General features: G+C 36.6%; 1 protein-coding gene across 8 annotated transcripts in view; it reads left to right on the top strand.

The window, feature by feature from the left end:
- Nucleotides 1–1,595: 1,595 nt before the first annotated feature.
- si:ch211-127d4.3 overlaps nucleotides 1,596–20,190 on the top strand; it is a 32,140-nt gene continuing 13,545 nt past the window's right edge. For 2 of the 8 annotated variants that reach the window (XM_073951506.1, XM_068219196.2), the window contains exons 1-5: nucleotides 1,968–2,027; nucleotides 11,496–12,528; nucleotides 13,270–13,383; nucleotides 15,653–15,769; nucleotides 15,998–16,102. In XM_073951506.1, coding sequence (XP_073807607.1) covers nucleotides 11,511–12,528; nucleotides 13,270–13,383; nucleotides 15,653–15,769; nucleotides 15,998–16,102 — 1,354 coding nt within the window. In that variant the 5' untranslated portion in view covers nucleotides 1,968–2,027; nucleotides 11,496–11,510. Of the gene's footprint in view, nucleotides 1,663–1,844; nucleotides 2,028–11,495; nucleotides 12,529–13,269; nucleotides 13,384–15,652; nucleotides 15,770–15,997; nucleotides 16,103–17,978; nucleotides 18,087–20,190 lie in introns of those variants that run through there. The other 6 variants (XM_073951509.1, XM_021474040.3, XM_073951508.1 and 3 more) reach the window with 6 other exon arrangements.

The following is a 20,190-nucleotide window of genomic DNA, read 5'->3' as shown; positions in this document are numbered from 1 at the left end:
TCATCCACCACAGTTGTTTCTGATGTCTTCAGATCTTTTGGTGTTGCTGAGCTCAGTGGTGCGTTATTTCTTTTTAAGAATTCTAATTGTTTTGGCCACACCTAATGTTTTTTTGCTATCTCTCTGATGGGTTTGTTTTGTTTTTTCAGTCTAATGATGGCTTGCTTCACTAGATAGTCTTTGGATCTCTGTCAACTTGAGAGTTGACTCACAAATTCCAAATGCAAAAAGCACACTTGAAATGAACTCTAGACATTTTGTCTGCTCAATTGTTATTGGGATAATGAGTAAATAACACACACCTGGCCATGGAACAGCTTAAAAGCCAATTATCTAATTACTTTTGGACCTTTAACAAGTGTGAGGCACATATGCAAACTGTTGTAATTCCTTTACTGTTCACCTGATTTTGATGAAAGAAGCACTTAAACTGCTCAAGGCTGGGCTAATGCTGAGGTTTCATCTTTGGGTAGACTCAATAATATCCATCTGCACATTGCCACTTCATTAGACTGGCGTGTTTGTGTTTGTATGTGTGGGTGTGTGTTTTTCCTTTTCTGTGTTAGAGGGCGGGGCCTCATGTTTTAAATCTCCCGGGTTTGCGTGTGCAACTACTTGGTTTCGTTGTCACCTCATAGTGAAACACCTAATGACTCGTTATCAAGACGACTCGTTTGAAGCACTATGAGTTGACTCTTTTGTAGATGAATCAACAGTTTTAAACACAGTATGCTTACAGATTTAAGCCTTATAGCTGGATATTTCACTTCACTTACAGCTGTGTTACACACTACATGGAAGGGCATTTTCAAAAACCCATAATATGGGCTCTTTAAAGCACATTTCAAATCGATTGTATTGGTGTATAGAGCCAAGAATGTTAGAATTTTGTTGACAACTTCTCAGTCTGTTACAATTTAATTTATATCTAGAAAACATGCTGAAGTAAATTGTCCAAATAATTGTAAATAAAATGCCAAAATACAATTTAAAAAAACTTTTTTGACATGACACATCTTCTTTGGCCTTATACCTGTATGGTTGCGAGGTCGGCTCTTTGAAACAAGTCCTCCATTTAAACTTGTCCATATGATAACGACTTTTTTACACATTCCGGGCAGCCTGTCATCTAGGCCTGTCACCCTCATACACTCATACACTACGGACAATTTAGCCAACCCAATTCACCTGCAGCATGTCTTTGGACTGTGGGGGAAACCGGAGCATCCAGAGGAAACCCACGCGAACGCAGGGAGAACATACAAACTCCTCACAGAAACGCCAACTGAGCCGAGGTTTGAATCAGCGACCTTTTCACATGACACATATTTAATTGAAAATATTATTTTGATCTGTACTTCTTAAAATGTAAAATGTGAACTTTAAATGTTTGATATATTTTCAATTATTAACAACTTGCTCACGACTAGGTAAATGTGTAACATTTCGCATTTTGGGGCTGTGTTATTAAATTATAGAATCTGTTTATGTCACTGAATAATTCATGACCAAAATACATTGGTATCTACTACAGCATATACAACAGACTCTGTAAAAAATGACAGTAAAAAATGAACCTGTGTCTTTTTTTTCTCAGAAAACAAAAACTGATGTAGTTACTAGTAAACACGGACTTCAGTCTCCTTACAGAGTTTCTGCATGGTATGTGTTATTTATTTATTTATTTATTTTTTGTTTGTTTTGTTAAGTTATTTTGTACATTTTATTATTATTTTAGTTTTGTTTGGTTTTGTACTTGATTCACTGGATATCTGACATGTCTCAGTCAGTTTGTGCAAGATTATGTTTGGACTGAGTTTGGCCCAAATTGTTGTTTTTGAAAGGCAAAAAAAACCGGACTTCAGTTCCCAGGATGCATTTGACTTATCGCCCTGTGGCCAATCGGGAAGCTCGTTACAGCCGCAGCGGAGAGCTGTATGTAAGGAGGAATGGCGCCGGTTGCTGCTGGAGCTCTGAAGTGAATCCTCCGCGGATTCTGACCACTGAGAGCAGATCTGTCGGTAGAGGTTGGTCCTTCTCTCACCATCTCTTACTTCTCTCTGTTCATTAACTGTCACGCATCTAATGTTTACCTATTAGCTAGCTGTCACAAGTCTGTGTCATTGGAAAGCATTGTTATTCTAATGGTGGACTACTGTATAATAGCTACATTTTTATAACATTTGTAACGTGTTGTAAATGTAAGAGTTTGAAAAAATGTTTTGGTGAATGTTTAATGTGATTTTGTTTTTCTTTTGTTTGTTATACATTATATTATATATTTAAAAAAAACGTAACAGTTTTTCAATTAATACCAAGACCATGTGTTATGAGTTGGGGTTAATCATTCAACCCAAATTAGTTTTAATTAGTTTAATTTAACAGTAGCATTGACTAATGGTAGTTGATGATTAGGCAGTAACAAATTGAGAGATTACACTAAATAAATACAACAAACCGTCATGTGGACCTGGACATGTAAAATGGTATTTTTTTTAACCATATTTGGTAACACTGTTGGATATCTCAAAAAAAGACATTGCGCTTTTCTTTCTTTTTGTGTTACATATTGAGATATGAATACATTTTCACCAGATATATCTCTGTAGGAAAGATTTTCATGTTAGACTGAAATAATTTTTTAGGGGAATGTATCTGCATAAAATATAATAAATTACAGGAAAACAATTACAACTCTAATTCACATCTTGCTATGAGTACTGCAGATGTGCACATTGTGTCAGTGCTGAATTGATACGTTGTGCATTCCTAAAAAATCCGATATTTTTCCTTTATCAGGAGTATTACTGTTGACCACACCATATTATTATTATTATTAATAATAATAATAATAATAATAATAATAATAATAATAATGATAATAATAATGATAATAAAACTGTGAAACTATTTTGATTAAACCTTTTCAGATATAGTAATATATTTTATAAACTGTTATAGTCAATGTCTTTACTTACTGTTGTAAGAATTGAAATATTGCAAATATTCTGATATCTTTGACAATTCAAAACATGAGCTGAAAACAGAGACTGGTGACTTCACAACTCAGCAAGGGGAATGCGGGAAAAACCAGTTCCTGCTGCATTTGCATCTGAGTCTGCTTCATCCCCCCAACTCACACATATGGTCATTTCAATGTTTGAATGTTCTAGAATTAACCAAACTGACTTTAACTATCATGTTTGATATCATTTGAAATGTCTCAGTGCGATTGGTACAATGGTCTCATTCTCTCAGAAATAGACATAATCAGAACAATAAATATATAACTTCAGGCATCTTTTGAACCACTGTGAGGGGTGTGACACTAAGTGTGAATGCCTTTTGTTATACATTCACACCCCCTTCCTTGAGGGAATTCTTGGATTATTTAAGGTAAGGGTTGAGAAAAACTCAGGGCGATTCTGCCTAACCAGATCAGCCCATAACATGGCTTGTTCCATGTTATGTATATTCATATATATTCAAGTCAGGAATGCATCTTTTTCATCTTGGATTTATCTTTGATAATTTGATGTTTTGTATTGATCATTTATGAATTGACTGATTGAATTGGCATAATACATTCACCTGACTAATAAATTGTAATGTTTGACCATATTTTGCTCACTCTGTAATTATTAATTCAAGTAGATTACGCTGTATCCTTGTTTCCGCACGTCTTGCGTCAGGTCAGTAGACGGACTAAAATCCAGTTGAGATGGAGCATTGGCACACTAATTGTGTTTTAGCGATCCGGCTGACTCTTGATATTGATTCATGTGTACTTAGGTGGAAAGGGCGATAACTTCCGTCTAGGTCAACAAGGTGTTGCACGACTAACCTAGATTGGGTACCCGACCTTTGTTTGAAGGTAATATTATTCTAAATTAAGTTCATATGGGAAACCATGGGCTTGGTGAAAACCAAAGTTACTATAGAGTCCAGTAGTCGGGTACATTTATATTAATGCCCTAACCTCTAATTAGAAATGATGATTGTCTTAACTCAAAGGTGTACATCTAAGCGGGACTAACTAAAGTATTTTAGAACGAGCGCGCTGGTAGCGGCCATCTAAAGTATTAGTCAATTTACCTCTGTTTAATATTCAAGACTGACCGGAGTGTGACCGTGAGGGACGCCTTCGGCCGAGGCGATTTCTCTGAGCGACATGAGCACCCGAATGAACGGATGTAATAGTTACAAGTGAAGACAAACGGTACAAACATTTATCTAAATTACATATTGATATAATCTTTTTAACGTTTTATAATTGGAGTCAGATAAAACGAGGATAAATATGGGTCAATGACGTGACGCTCATTTTTTTGTGTCCATGTCTTTTAAATAAATTCAAGTAGGTTACAGTTTCAAAATAAATAAGCAAATTACTTGCATACATTCTCTATTTTGAGGACCAAGTTTAATTTTTTGGTTTTAATCCATTTTAAGAAAATTTTTAGGGGATTATTGCAAGAATGTCAATGTGGTGTAACCAAAAAAAATTGGTACCAAATAGTTTACCTTGTTTAAAAAATGTGAAAGCCTCAATGAAACATTTTATCGGCTAGTCTGGCATAATTTTACATTAGACATATTTAATAGTAAATAAAGGTAAATATAGCACAATTGTTTTAAATATTATAATTCATTTGGGGAATTTTTTCTGTCACCTCAAATTTCTGAAATGTCAAGATGGTGTAACCACCATTTATTGAGCCATTTTGTTAATATTGTGCACAAGACAGTTAGACAGGAAATTGAATCACAGAGAAGAACTCTTGATAAGACTAATTGCTGCATGCAAAGGTTAGTAACTCTTTTTAAAATGTGAGATACTTTGACCTTTTTAAGGTATGGTCAGCTATTCTTAGATATGCATGTCAAATGGTAAGACCCCAGAAATGCACTGATAATTGTTCATAATTATAAAAATAAGTATTATATTTAAAAGTTAAATTTGAAATATTCCCACCAAGCCCATGTGCTTACATAGATGTTATTGATAATGCCTGTCAAATTTCATTTTAAGTTGAAATGTCAAGGGGTGTAACTGGTTACACCATTTGACTCATATAGCAGGAGTCTTTCTGTCAGGGGTCAATTTAGTCAAATATCATTAGTTCATGATGCTGATCAAAAATGCGACATAAATTAAACTACTATTTGTGTTCATAGTGTAGATTATTTATTTATTTTTGTTTGAGAAATAGGTGCTTAATCCACAACCTTACTATTAAAGCTCTGTAAACATAGGATAAAATTATTTTACTGCACAACATGAATGTTTTTTTTTGTTTATGTTAATCCATGTTTATATTCACACAATATAATGTACACACTCTCTCATTCACACACACATTCATACACTACAGTCAATTTAGTTTTTCTAATTCACCTATACCGCAAGTCTTTGGACTGTGGGGGAAACTGGAGCTCCCAGAGGAAACCCATGTCAACTCCACACAGTAAGCCATCCTGGTCCATCTTGGACTCAAACCAGCAACCTTCTTGCTGTGAGACAACTGTGCTGACCACATTAGCCACTGTATCACCCTCCTTTGAAATGTTGTATTTTTTTTCTTCTTGAGAAAGTCTTATTTCTTTTAGTTTGGATAGAATAAAAGCAGTTTTTAAAATGTTTAAGCAGTTTTTAAGGTCAATATTGTTAGCCTTCTTAAATACAGAACAAACCACAGTTACCCAATGACTTGGCCAATAGATCTTACTTGCCTAATTAACCTAATTACATTTTTAAATGTCACTTTAGGCTGAATACTAATGTCTTACAAATTATCTAGTCAAATATTATGTGCTGTCATCATGGCAAAGATTACGGAAGAAATCAGTTATTAGAATTTAGTCATTTAAACTATTTTGTTTAGAAATGTGTTGACAATAATATTCTCTCTGTTAAAGAGCACTTGGGAATTTCTTTTTTAAATAAAAGAAAAAATTAACATGGGAAATGAAACAAGGTTGACAAGCCTCTATAGACTGAGTGCACACAGCCTTAAGTTTTGGAGGTTTTCATACTTGATGCGCTTGCTGTTGTACTATTATTATTAACAACTGGAGGTGACTCGGAGGAACTTTAATGATGAAAAGTTGTGAAGAACAAGTCAGAAGTTGCTAAACAAATGAATTGCAGTTGAAATCAGTTTTGTTTGGGGTTTTTTACAGCATGTCTGATAAAAAATTTTCTTCTGGAGAAAGTCTTATTTGTTTTATTTAGGCTAGAATAAAAGCAATTTTAAAAGCCATTTTGAGGTAAAAATTATTGGCCCTTTTAAGCTTTTTCCCCGCGATAGTCTACAGAACAAACCATGGATATACAATAACTTATCTAATTACTCTAACCTGCCTAGTTAACCTAATTAAGCCTTTAAATGCTACTTTAAGCTGTATAGAAGTGTCTTGAAGAATATCTAGTCTAATATTATTTACTGTCATCATGGCAAAGAGAAAATAAATCAGTTATTAGAGATGAGTTATTAAAACTATTATGTGATGAAAATGTGTTGAAAAAATCTTTTCTCTGTTAAACCGAAATTGGGGAAAAAATAACAGGGGAGCTAATAGCTCAGGGGGACTAATAATAATTCTGCATAATTCTGAAGTTAACTGTATAAAATAAATAGTTTGTGGATAAGTTGTGGATACACTCATGAAATTATTTGTTGTCAGTCAGTCGTGTATGCTTACAAAAATTGGCCTTTAATCCCAGCACCAAGGCAACAACGAGTAAGCAGCAGTTCTTACGTACTAGTGATTTACGTACAGTGTTTGGCAAATTGTTTCTAAATAGCTTAAAAGTAAAATAGTGGATTTTTTTCTAATATCATCTACTTATTTTTATTTTAATTAAGCCAACTGAAAAGAAACAGTGATGGAAAAGGTGTTAAATGTTAAACATGTTTCTTTAGTTTGTTAATATTCTATTGATGAGGGCCACACATTTAATGTAAAGGATGTTATTACTTGGTGTATTAAAGTTCAGCAACCTGGTTTCATTGTTCTAAACACATTTGTCAATGACAATCCCACTGAAATTGTTGACTATCATTCTTAATTTGAATTGATTTTAATTGTCAATTTCAAAATCTTTGGCTGTAGAAGCAACACTGTCAGGTGGTGTAACTGGTTTTTGTCAATTGGTGTAACCAGTATTTTACATAAAAATATAATTATGTACATGGAAATAATGTGAAATTAAAATTAAAACACTTAGTTTAGTGTAATAAAATAGTTTTTAACATTTTTTACATAATTTGTCAAAGATTATTTAGAAACCAGAAGTGTTTTTAGCATGTGTCTGGCCGAATATTGCAAAAACTCATTAAAATGTACATTTAGAGATAATGCGAATACAATAAATGTTATTGTGGTATTTTAAAATGAAGTATTTATTTCAGTGTGTACACTTGCATATCATCTAGGAGGAGTAAATTATTTAATATTTCACAATTTTTGGCAGTTACACCATTTGACATTTTCAGTTGCATTCAGTCTTAATGTCTGTAAAAAATGGTGTAAATGTTATTTTAATTACATAAAATCAACATGAATACAATCTGTACATTTTAAAATATCTGACGGATGCTTTTAAATCAACTTTGTAAAAGATTTTTAAATTTCCCATCTTGCCAAACCTGTTTTGTCACTGACCCATATATTAATATTCTAAACCACCTCATATTAAAATTGGAGTCAGATATGAGTTAAGTTTAATATAAATCAACATTGTGCACTGGAAAGACCGAACATGCAGTGAACCTTCATCCACCAGTGGACACCGGCATTGGGCCAGCTGGGTGGACCCTACACTGTACAGAGTCATACACAAGCTGCACACGAAATCAAGAGGTGCTTTAATTAATTAACACAAAATTGGATGGATGTGTTGTATGAAATCAAGTCCTCTTTTGTTTTTTTTAATTTTTAGAAAACCTTTTACAATATTAAATTACTATATTGATTTAAGAAAACAGTTAAAACAATTCAGTGTCTGAATAAATTGTTGAATGGACAATAGCTTTGCACACTTTTATATACAGTAAGTGAAAAACTGTATGTGAGACAAATGGTCTGTTAGAATTCACAATATTAAAAAAAACAGTAGGTGGCAAGTACTTAGATAATCCACTACTTAAACGTGCAGTAAGTGATCTGCCAAAATGCTATCCAGTTAGCATAATATTTTAACACAATATATTTAAACACAATCCCTCCCCTCAAAGTCTCGCCTCCTGAAACACGAATGCACACCGTAAACATGACAGTAGACAACCCACTAGATCATATAATTCGCCAGTAAGACAACTTTACAGAACTTTATAATACTACAAATCTGAATGAAAACTTTATTATATCTAGCAGGTTTTCAGTTGTGTGGCCAGCAAAACTTAATGTGTAATAATACATAATGTGCAATATTTCATGCATGCAAGGATCGCTGGTCTCACTCTCTTATACGCTTTGTCCTAAAGCAACTACTGCATGCTTAGTGGTTAGCCGGCGGCGTGCAGGACACTTATTATTAAGCCATACCTGAGCATGTGAGCACGTCACAGGTTGTCATTGTTCAAAAATGAACCAATGTGATGTGAAAAACAATTTCACCTCAGCAAATCAGGGTAGGCGGAATAGCGATGTTTACTGATGTTTTGTTGTTAAACTAAATAAAAAACTACATTATCGATGCTGTAAAAGGTTCCTTATGAAACTGAAAATAGTCACATCAATCTGTCCCCAGAAGATTTCAGTCGCTGAACAACACTTCTGTGCATATAACCCATTCGTAAAACAACACAATCAACATCAGCTTTGCGTAACTAAAATAGTTTTAAATCCTAACATTACCCGTCTAAGAGAAATACTTCAGCCATGGTGTCATCCTTCCTCCAGCAAGCAAAAGTCTAAAACGCCAATATTTAGGATAAAAAAAAATAAAAAATTGATTGAGCATTTGTTTTCTCTGCTGTTACACCCCCGTGTGCAGCGCAGATGTATAAATCTACATTTTTGATAGACAGTTTGGGCTATTTTTCAGAATTGTGGGAATTATCGGCCCAATAAATTCAACCAGCATAACAAAAATGTTTTGAAGACACCTACTGCACTTTTAACATTCTGTTTCCTGAGAACCGCCTCACAATAGGAAAAAAATAAATAAAATAAATAAAAAATACGGCTGCAGCTTCTGGTTCATGTGCATCCTAATGTCCAAAATTTATTTTACTCTTATTCATACTATATAAAATATACTTTATTATCATATTGTGACATAACTTTAAAGGGTTAGTTAACCGAAAAGTTTAAATTTTCTTTTCAATTTCTTACTGTCATGTAGTTTCAATCACCTGAGTCATTTGTTTATCATCAGGACACAAATTAGCATATTTCAGATGAAATCCGAGAGCTCTCTTTTTCTCCATGTTATGGGTTAGCTTAGAGTCCTGGAACACAAGGAAAGAAACCAAAAACATTGGCAAAACATTCCTTGTGACTTCAGTGGGACGACTGTATTATGATGCTCCATGAAGAAAAAACTGTAAAAAGGACTTTTTGAAAATGTTTGAAATACTATATGTTTCACATCAGACCATGGTGCACATTTACTATAGGAAACAAGCCGCTTGCTGATTCTGATAGCAATATGTTGTACATGTAATATGTTAACATAGTTAACATTAATTTCAATAATGCGAGGGCTGATTCATTTGCTGTATCTATATTTGTAAGGCTGCCATGTTGTTCAGGTCAAAAACCCCGCGATCTGTGCTGCTTGACTAGTTGATGTTAATTAAAAGAATCATGGCAAAGCATTAAAGGCTCGTCAACTAGTTTGTGCAGTTTCAAGTTTTGTTTGATTACAGTTAAACCACTGAAGTCACTTGGAAAGTTTTGTCAATGTTTTTGGTTCCTTTTCTACTAATTAATAATAATAATTCCTTACATTGTTCGAAGCAGTGGTGCAGTAGGTAGTGCTGTCACCTCACAGCAAGAAAGTCACTGGTTAGAATCTTGGCTCAGTTGGCGTTTCTGTGTGGAGTTTGCATGTTCTCCCTGCGTTCGCGTGGGTTTCTTCCGGGTGCTCCGGTTTCCACCACAGTCCAAAGACATGCGGTACAGGTGAAATGGGTAGGCTAAATTTTCCGTAGTATCATAGTGTATGAGTGTGTGTGTATGTGTGTGGATGTTTCCCAGAGATGGGTTGCAGCTGGAAGGGCATCTGCTGTGTAAAAACGTGCTGGATAAGTTGGTGATTCATACCGCTGTGGCGACCCCAGATTAATAAAGAGACTAAGCCGACAAGAAATTGAATGAATGAATGAATTCCTTACATTAATATAGTGCTTTTCTGGACACTCAGAGTGCTTTAAACATTTTTGGAGGGAATCTCCTCATCCACCACCAGTGTGCAGCATCCACCTGGATGATGCGACAGCAGCCATATTGCGCCAGACTGCACACCACACCCCAGCTGATTGGTGGAGAGGAGACAGAGTGATGATATGATATGGTGATAGTTAGGAGGTGATGCTGGACAGAGGCCAATGAGCACATTATGGCCAGGATGCCAGGCTTAAACCCCTACTCATTTTTTGAAGGACATGCTGGGATTTTTAACGACCAGGACCTCGGTTTAATGTCTCATTCTAAAGATAATGCTCACTGAGCAGAACAGAGTGCCCATCACTGTACTGGGGCGTTGAACGCCCCTGCTGGTCTCACTAACACCACTTCAGGCTGCAACTTGGCTTTTCCATGTGGTTTCCTGTCCATTTACTGACCAGGTGCAGCGCTGCTTAGCTTCAGTGGGCAACCATGTGAGAGTTGCAGAGAGTTAGCTGCCAATTTCTGGACTTTAAACATCTTGGGACCGTTGCTGTCTATGGAGGATGAGAAAGAGAGCTCTCAGATTTCATCTTAAATATATTAATTTGTTTTCTGCAGATGAACTAAGGTCTTGGGGAATTAGAACAACATGTGGGTAATCAATAACTGTTTTGAAAACCAATCCTTAAAATTTAAATAGAAAACCTATTAAGAGTGTTTTACCTTGGACAACACCTTTTATTTGCCGACCATTACATGCTATTTTGCAATCTCCACTGGCATGCAAGTATTTATCTGTAATAATTAACTATGGTTTGGTTTGCAATAGTATCTGGAGGCAGACTTGGATTTGCAAGCTGGGACTGCAGATCTCAGACTTGCAATGTCAGGCATAATGCACTTAATGGAGTTAGTGATGTCACTCTGAGGGTTAGGGTTAGGGGTGGGGTTAGGTGTGCGCATTAAAAGCATTCAATGCAGCTCATCTTGCAACTGCACGAAATCTGCATCTCTCTGGGTTTGCGTTCTAGTAGCGAGGCCTAGATTCTTGATAAAAAGATTCTTCCCTGCATTTTAACAGTCATGCTACAGTAAATAAATTGTATTTTGTAGAGGCTTACCTCATATTTGAATTCTGTGTCACTGTTTTTCAGTGTACAGTATTAACAATGGATGGTCCTCTGGTAAACTCTGGAATACCTCTGGAGACACAAACCGTAGTTTCTCCTGTACCCCAAACATCCACCAACTTAACCGCGAATCCTCGAGACAAGAGAAGGACTCCTGCATTCCTGTCCAACTTGGGCAAGGCTACCTTAAGAGGCATCCGCAAGTGCCCTCAGTGTGGTTACTACAATGGCACACGTGGTCTAAGCTGTAAAAACAAGGCTTGTGGTACAGTCTTCAGGGATGTGGACCACAGGACAGGACATTCAAAGAAAGGGGCTTCTGAAGTGGTTCAAGTTGTGACAGACAGTGGAGGCAGAGGGGGAGGTCTGCAGGTCTTCTCTGTGCGTCAACGGGGACGTGGCTCTGAACAACGAGGTTTTGTTGCGTTAGCCCTAACAGATACAGCCATTACTACTGCAGACGGAACCGTGCTGACCCGTGTCAACGTCGGCCGGTGTTACATGCCCTCTTGCCAGCAGAATGAAAGTGACTCAACAGTTGACTTGGGGGTCAATCAGCAAGAGTCACAACCATCCAAAAGTCCCTGTACCCATGTGAAACAAGCAATGGAGTGTCAGATCCAAGCAACACCTCTGCCACTTAAAAGCTCTGTTCTGGAGGCTCTGGTGGCTTCCTCCCAGGCCAAGGCAGAGTTGTGGAGGCTGGCTACAGAGACACCTGGACCTTTAGTTCAGAGGGTCTCCAAAGGGACACTGATAGTAAAGTGTCAGCCAGGAGAAGCCCACCCTTTGGGATTGCTGCATCTTACAGTGGGTGTATTTGGTTTTAAAGAAAAGACTGAGGGTGCTGCACCCTTCCGATGTGCTTGTTATGCAGCCAATGTAAAGGGGGATTTAGTGACAAGAAGTGGGAATCAGTCTAATGTTCAAGGAGAAAATTCCCATGGACACAGTTTACCTGAATGTTGCCTGCACTTCTTTGCCTGTGTTTGTGCCTTCAGGAGTGATGAGAAGCTGACCTCTGAGTTTTCAGCTTTTCTCAACTACAACATGAACGGTAAGTCCATGGTTTATCTTAGGGCTGTGTCCAATCTTGCACCTGCAGGACCTGAGTTTAGCTTTACTTTTCTTGTACACTGGATGTTACTAGAAATTGGATGTTTTTAAGGCCTTTTGGACCAATTTTTTTTTTCACATTTCCTAGATCCATTAGTGGAAGATCCCACTTTTTGGCATGTTCACATTATAGCAAATGGGCACTAATTTTAGTTTTTGGGACTCCAACTGGGGGAGTTAAATGCAAAACTACAGTGACATAAGAGTAAACTGATTTGGCAAATATTAAGAAGCATTACTGAATATTCTGAAAATGTTCCCTGTAAGCTGGGATGTAGCACTACATATTATAAGGTGATTTAAACCTCTTTGGGGTTTTAGTCTTATGGCCTATATTATAAAAATGAATGTGGTTTTTCATTTTGTAGTTTCAAATGTCTAGCTTATGTCTACATTCCATCTCTATTGTCTCTTTTTATCAGGAGACTCCACAGCAAAATGAACGGCCAATTACTCTGGCGCATGATTCATGCAGCGATTTTAGAAAAAACTCTAAAACTTCTACACAGAGACTGCTGCTAGTTATTGGCCAGAACTAGCTCATTTAATAGTGGGTTCAGTATTCCTACCTTTAGGGAACAGTTAGTTTAGGGTTCAGTTGAACTTTGGAACAGTACTGTACTTTATATATGGTGTGTATTTTTGTGATAGAGATGCATTTCAGAAATGTTGTGTATTCCAGGCATTCAGCAGAGTGCAGACTCCATAGTTCTAGCTATATCTGAGTCTCAACAGCACTCTGAGTCTTTCATCTCTCATCGACCCAAGAGACACAAATTTGTGGAGTCCTCTACGGGTAAGTTAAAGCTCATGAACACAGACCAGCCTTCAACATGTCTGAATGGCCTTTAACACATCTACTGCCTACTGTCTATGCGTACAGATTGTTGCAGTGCTATTGTACCATGGCTACAGCAGGCACAATGATATAATGCAGCAGTGGTCATTTGAAGTTACCTAGCTGGGAACTAGTACTGCGTAATATCATTGTACCTGCTGCAACTAAGACTGTAATGTAGACTTACAGCTGACTTACAGCTTAAGACTGTAATGTATCTAGACGTATTGACCTAGAAAATAGCAACTTTTTATTTTCCGCCAGTCTTATACGCAATGTAACTAAAGTCAAGCTTTAAATAGGAATATTGTCAAAACTTTTTGACAATATTGAGCTCGATGCTAATAGTCTAATCTCATTTAATTAGACTATGCTAAGCTAAGCAAAAAGTGCTTCCATTAAGGCTGATTTAAGGCTGATTTATACTTCTACGTCAAGTGTATGTGTATGGTCTGGCACAGCCTTCGCTCGGTCGCATTGTGCTCGCCGTGGATGACACCAACGATGATGCCCAACTCTCAAAAATGTAACTACACGTCGCAATGATGTGTATCGCAAGCTCTGTGATTTGTCAGCTTGGTATCGCTGACAAGTGTGAGCGGTTCTGAGAGCCGCGAGACTAATGGGGCGAGTGCTTACAAGTGTCGAGTTCTGTGAAGTAGCTCCAGATATTTTGTGTTCACCTAATGATTAAAGTCGTTGCACGTAAATACCTGCGAAGAAACTCGACACAGTTGAACATAAAAACCTCAATGCCATCTAGCGTTTCGGAAGTGTTATTGCAGAGCAACACAAACAGCGCACAGAAGTATAAGTGAACGGCTACATGCAAGGCAGGTGCCGTGGTTCATGGCGGTCACTCAACGCAGAAGTATAAATCACGCCCCATTCACATAGGGTATCAACACTTCCCATTAATTTTCAATGCTTGATGCCAAGTGTTGCCAAACTAAATTCCGTTGGTGCTGCTTCAGCGGCGTTGCTCGCTGCAGAAGTTGTGAATTTCTCAACCTTTTAATTGGCAATGGAAGTGTCAGCCAATCAGATAACTCTATGCAAATTCCCTAGCTCAGACAGTAGCCGATTGTAGACTAATTTCATTGGCTGACGTGACTATGATGATCGTGTCAACCCCATTTTCAGACACGCCCTCGATCAGGTGTTAATGCTGAAGCCCCATGTGAATGCACGGCCAGTCCTTATACTTTTGCGTTAAGCGCACACGTATGGACTCGTCAGCCCTTGCTGTGGCTAACGCTGATGCTGATGGGCACCTCTCAAAAAATCTAACTACTTGTCGTAACGATGCGCAGCGACATGATTGGTTGGTTTGGCAACAAGATGAGCGTGGTCAGTGTTAAGGGTCCGATTGATTTACAAGTGTCGAGTCCCGTGAAGAAGCTCCAGTTGGAAACTTTTGTTTTGTGTTCGCCTTATGATTAAAGTTGTTGCACATCCGCCATTTCATGCTTCTGAATGATCAAGTTTTAGCTACTTAGCTACTACTAGTGTGCAAAAAAAAAAAAAAAAAAAACACAGCAAAGAAACTCGACACAGAGGAACATAAAAACCTAGTGCCAGCTAGAGTTTCAGAAGTGTTATTGCAGAGCAACACAAACAGCGAGCAGAAATAAAAAGGCACAGCTACACACAAGGCTTGCATTGTGGGTCACGCCGATGACTAGACATAGGAGTATAGACCAGCCTTTAGACCCAGAGATCAGCTGAATGCATTAATAAATTACTACACTAAATGTTTTAACTATGGGGAACTTGCATGTTTTATAAAATGAGTTTTTTTTTCAAAATCCTAGACTCTTTTTAACCCAAGGTTAGAAAGGTTGTTTCTGACAGCAAAATAATTATCCTGACCTGATAAGACACTAAATGTTGGCAACAGTAATGCAAAATGCAGCTTCTGTCTTCATTTTTGGTGTAATTGAAATGTAAAATCTGTTAAACTGAGCTGGAAATGTGACATTTTGTAAATGATGTATGTACCAATTTTATGGAAATCAGAGTTCTCTGTTGGCGCAGATTCTGTGTGGGCCTGCTTCTGGGGCTCAAAATAAATTCTTCCTGGAGTCTCTTCTTTTCCACCCACTGAAATCTGTCATTCATGTCTGAATGCTGCTTTAATGTTCTGCAGTTTCTCACCGCCGTCTCTGTAATCTGTTTTTCCTCTTTTATTTTTTTGGCTTTCTGGACCTGTTGCCGTTTCATTCAGCTTCCTCTGTGTCCTCTGCGTCTCTTCTGGCTGTCAAAGACACTTCTGCTCCAACCGTAAACCAGCGCAAACCTACTCACAGAAAACACTCCAGTTCTTCTGGGCTTAAGAACCCAGGTGCTCCAGATATTTCCATTTACTTTGCTTTTCTTCTTTGCTGTTTTCCTTTTTTTTTTCAGCACTATTTCTTTCTTTGATATGGTTGCAAATACAAAACAGTTGATGGTTGCCCTTGAAAGATTTTATAATGACTCATTCAAGTCTGAAAATATAAATGATGCTCACATGGCTTTCATTATTTTAGCTGATTTTGATGTGTGTTATGTGCTGGGGTGAATAACACAGGAAGCAGTCAGCCGGTGGATGAGATGCATGTGTCACTGAGTTTCCAGAAGTGGTTGTCCAGTGTTACTGAAAGAATACATCAGACCATGCACTTCCAGTTTGATGGTAAGAGACTATTATGAAGAATTTCACAAAGTCTGTCAAGATCAAAAGAAAAAAAGAATTTTAAAGCAGCTTTACAAAAGGTGCACATTATTGTATTACAATCAAAATCAGTGAAGTTACGTTTTAAGTACCATAACTATACTAGAAAGTATTTTAAAGTAATTAGCAACTAATAATGAAGTAATGTAGTAGCTTTTAACAGTTAAAGTTAGTATATACCTGCAGTGCATCTGTAAAGTATTCATAGCGCTTCACTTTTTCCAATTTTTTTTATTCCAAGTGGATTAAATAAATTTATTTTCTCAAAATTCTACACACAAAACCCCATAATGAGTGAAAAAAAGTTTTTAAAATTTATTTTAATAAAAATTTATTTTAAATGTATTAAAAATAAAAACCCTAAAAAATCACATGTACAATGGTGATCTCTTTTTTTAAGATGTTGCCATGGTGACTTGTAATATCTGCGCTCCATTGATAATGTCATTGATAAAGTCGAAGTGTGCGCGCTTAACTACTCAAAGTTGATCGACCTAACTCAGATCAGCTATTCTGAAACTGAAAGCTCTGAGTTTTTAATATCTCGGTGAATCAGCTCAGAGTTCAAGTTTAAACTCAGAGTTGGTTGAACATCCTTTCTGAAACAGGCCCCTGATGTCATACCAATGAACCTCTCCGAACTATGTGGATGCAACTTGGTCAGATTTTAATTAAAGATTACCAAAACAAATTGTTTTATATTCAGTGGATTGCCTTGCATAGGTTAAATGTTCCCATTTATACTAACAATGTGCATTAGTGAAATTTTGCTTTTATGAATAACACCGGTTAAATAAGAGGTGTTTGTCTTCAGAAGTCATGCATTGCTGCAAACTTGTATTTCAGTCATACCTGTTAACATTGAGATGTGAAAATAAGAAATGTTTATATTTAAATCTCAACAGGATGACTCTCTTCATGAATGACTGTCATAAAAAATAAAAATGACTTAAAAACACTACAAATGAACACTAAGTGGCATTAAAACAGTCTGGAACAGCAGGAACTTATCTGATTGAAATAAATATGCCTAGCCTCGCCCCCCTATTAGTGCAAAAACAAAACTGCCCCCTACTTCATATTCTCAGTTGGAAATACAGTAAGTCTAAAATAAAACTGAAATAAAAGGAGTGCAGAATTGTATGCATAACTTAAGACGACAAACACTGCTTATTTCACAGAATTTAAGTCATGAAATCAAAATTGCACTATTTTACTAGTGCACATTGTTAGTTTTAATGTAAACAATTATTGTCAGTTAATCCACTGATAAAAAAACTATTTTAGGATGAATTACAAATTTATCTTAGATGGGCTTTATGTAATTTAAATAGATAGTTATCCCAAAAATTTTTATTCTGTCTGTAATTGCTCATTCTCATGTCGCTTTTCCAACGCCCTGAGACTTTCATTCATCTGTGGCCCTCCATAAAGCAAATGTCCTGACTCATTCAAGTGCAGAAAGATATGAGCTCTGTGCACTGATGTATACCCTAGATACTTCCTGTGTTTACAACAATCTCAGACTCATTCGAGACATGCACAACATGCATAAAGAGCACGGCGCTCTTGTAAATGTGCACCCTATACTGACACTGAGAAGAAACTGTTGAATAAAGTCTAAAATATATTCATTTGTGTTCTGAAGATGAACAAAGGTCATATTGGTTTGGAAAAACATTAGGACGAGAAGTAATTAATAACATAATTTAAATTTTTTGGTGAACTGACCCTTAAGCGTTTTGTTTCCCAATGAATTTCTACCTCATCAAACCTTTATACTTTCATATATTCATCTTAAACATTGAGTTTATATTGAATGGTTTTATGTGAGCAGGAAAGCCGGAGCCGCTGGTGTTTCACATTCCTCAAGCTTTCTTTAATGCACTACAGCAGCGTTTATCACTGGGCTCAAAGAAGAGAAGACTGCCCAATTACACCACTAGTGAGTAAAATATGTGTTACTTTATAATATTTGTCCTATTACATTTCCTGATTCTACACATTATATACAGTGCTCAGCATATACGAGTACACCCGTCACAAATTTCTCTTTAAAATTAATACTTTCTATAGGATGCTTTACAATATTAGGTACACTTTATTAGGTACACTTTACTAATACCAGGTTTGACCCCCTTTTGCCTTCAGAACTGCCTTAATCCTTCGTGGCATAGATTCAACAAGGTACTGGAAATACTCCTCAGGGATTTTGCTCCATATTGACATGATAGCATCAAGCAGTTGCTGCCGATTTGTCACATCTATGATGCAAATCTCCCATTCCACCACATCCTAAAGGTGCTCTATTGGATTGAGATTTAGTGACTGTGGAGGCCATTTGGGTACAGTGAACTCATTGTCATGTTCAAGAAACCAGTCTAAGATGATTCGTGCTGATTTACTCAAAGTGTGTCAAGAAAATAACCCCACATCATTACACCACCACCACCAGCCTGAACCGTTAATACAAGGCAGGATGAATCCATGCTTTCATGTTGTTGATGTCAAATTTTGACCTTCCTATCCGAATGTCGTAGCAGAAATCGAGACTCATCAGACCAGGCTATGTTTTTCCAATCTTCTATTGTCCAATTTTGGTGAGCTGCTGTTGCCCATCCGCCGTTGTGCGGTCAGAGATGCTCTTCTGCATACCTTGGTTGTATCGAGTGGTTATTTGAGTTACTGTTGGCTTTCTATCAGCTTGAAACAGTCTGGCCATTCTCCTCTCACCACTGGCATCAACAAGGGATTTGCGCCCACAGAACTGCCGCTCAATGGATATTTTCTCTTTTTCGGACCATTCTCTGTAAACCCTAGAAATGGTTGTATGTGAAAATCCCAGTAGATCAGCAGTTTCTGAAATACTCAGACCAGCCCATCTGGCACCAACAACCATGCCATAATCAAAGTCACTTAAATAATTTTTATTCTTTCTATCCCATTCTGTTGCTCGGTTTGAACTGCAGCAGATCGTCTTGACCATGTCTCCATGCCTAAATGCATTAAGTTGCTGCCATGGGATTGGCTGATTAGAAATTTGCGCAAATACATTAGATTAGTCAGTACTAAAGGCAAAACTAAAGCTAATCTAACAATATACCTTTTGAAAACAGTCCAAAGATTAGCAGCCCAGATTTTAAAAAGGAGAAAAATCAAGATACATAAGATATATTTTAATAAATATATCTGATTAATAAACCTGTTTTGTTCAAATGCACCAAAATATATTACCTACAGATGAAGTCAGAATTATTAGCCCTCCTGAATAATTAGCCCACTGTTTATCCCCCCCTCCCCAGTTTCTGTTAACACATTTCTAAACATAATAGTTTTATTAACTAATTTCTAATAACTGATTTCTTTAATCTCTGACACGATGACAATACATAAAATTTTACTAGATATTTTTCAAGATACTAGTATTTGGCTGAAAGTGCAATTTTAAAGGCTTAATTAGGTTAATTAGGCAAGTTATTGTATAATGATAGTTTCTTCTGTAGACAATTATTCAATTCAATTCAATTCAGCTTTATTTGTATAGCGCTTTTACAATGTAGATTGTGTCAAAGCAGCTTCACATAAATGGTCATAGTAACTGGAACAGTGTGGTTCAGGTTTTAGTGTTTAAGTTCAGTTCAGTACAGTTCAGCTCAGTTCAGTGTGATTTAATCATTACTGAGAGTTCGAACACTGAAGAGCAAATTAATCGATGCGTAGCTCTACCAATCCTGAACCATGCGAGGCAGTGACGACAGCGGAGAGGGAAAAAAAAATAAAAAATTAAACAACAATTAAACAATTAAACAAATACTGCTTAAGGACTAGTAATACTATGCCAAAAATTTAATACCGTTTTTATTCTAGTCGAAATAAAACAAATCAAAATAAAGAAAATATTATAGAAAGACTATAAATTTTGACTTCAATTGTATAATCACTGAGAAATGGATAAAAATATTATTATTATTTTTTTAAATGAGGTGTTCTTATTTATGCTGAGCACTGTACCTATAATAAATTCTTCATTTAATACTTTGTCATTTTTG

The sequence above is a fragment of the Danio rerio genome, chromosome 5 (genome assembly GCF_049306965.1).
Source record: "Danio rerio strain Tuebingen ecotype United States chromosome 5, GRCz12tu, whole genome shotgun sequence".
Taxonomy (NCBI): Eukaryota; Metazoa; Chordata; class Actinopteri; order Cypriniformes; family Danionidae; genus Danio; species Danio rerio.
The sequence above is the reverse complement of the archived record's forward strand: the minus strand, read 5'-3'. Positions and strand labels throughout refer to the sequence as shown.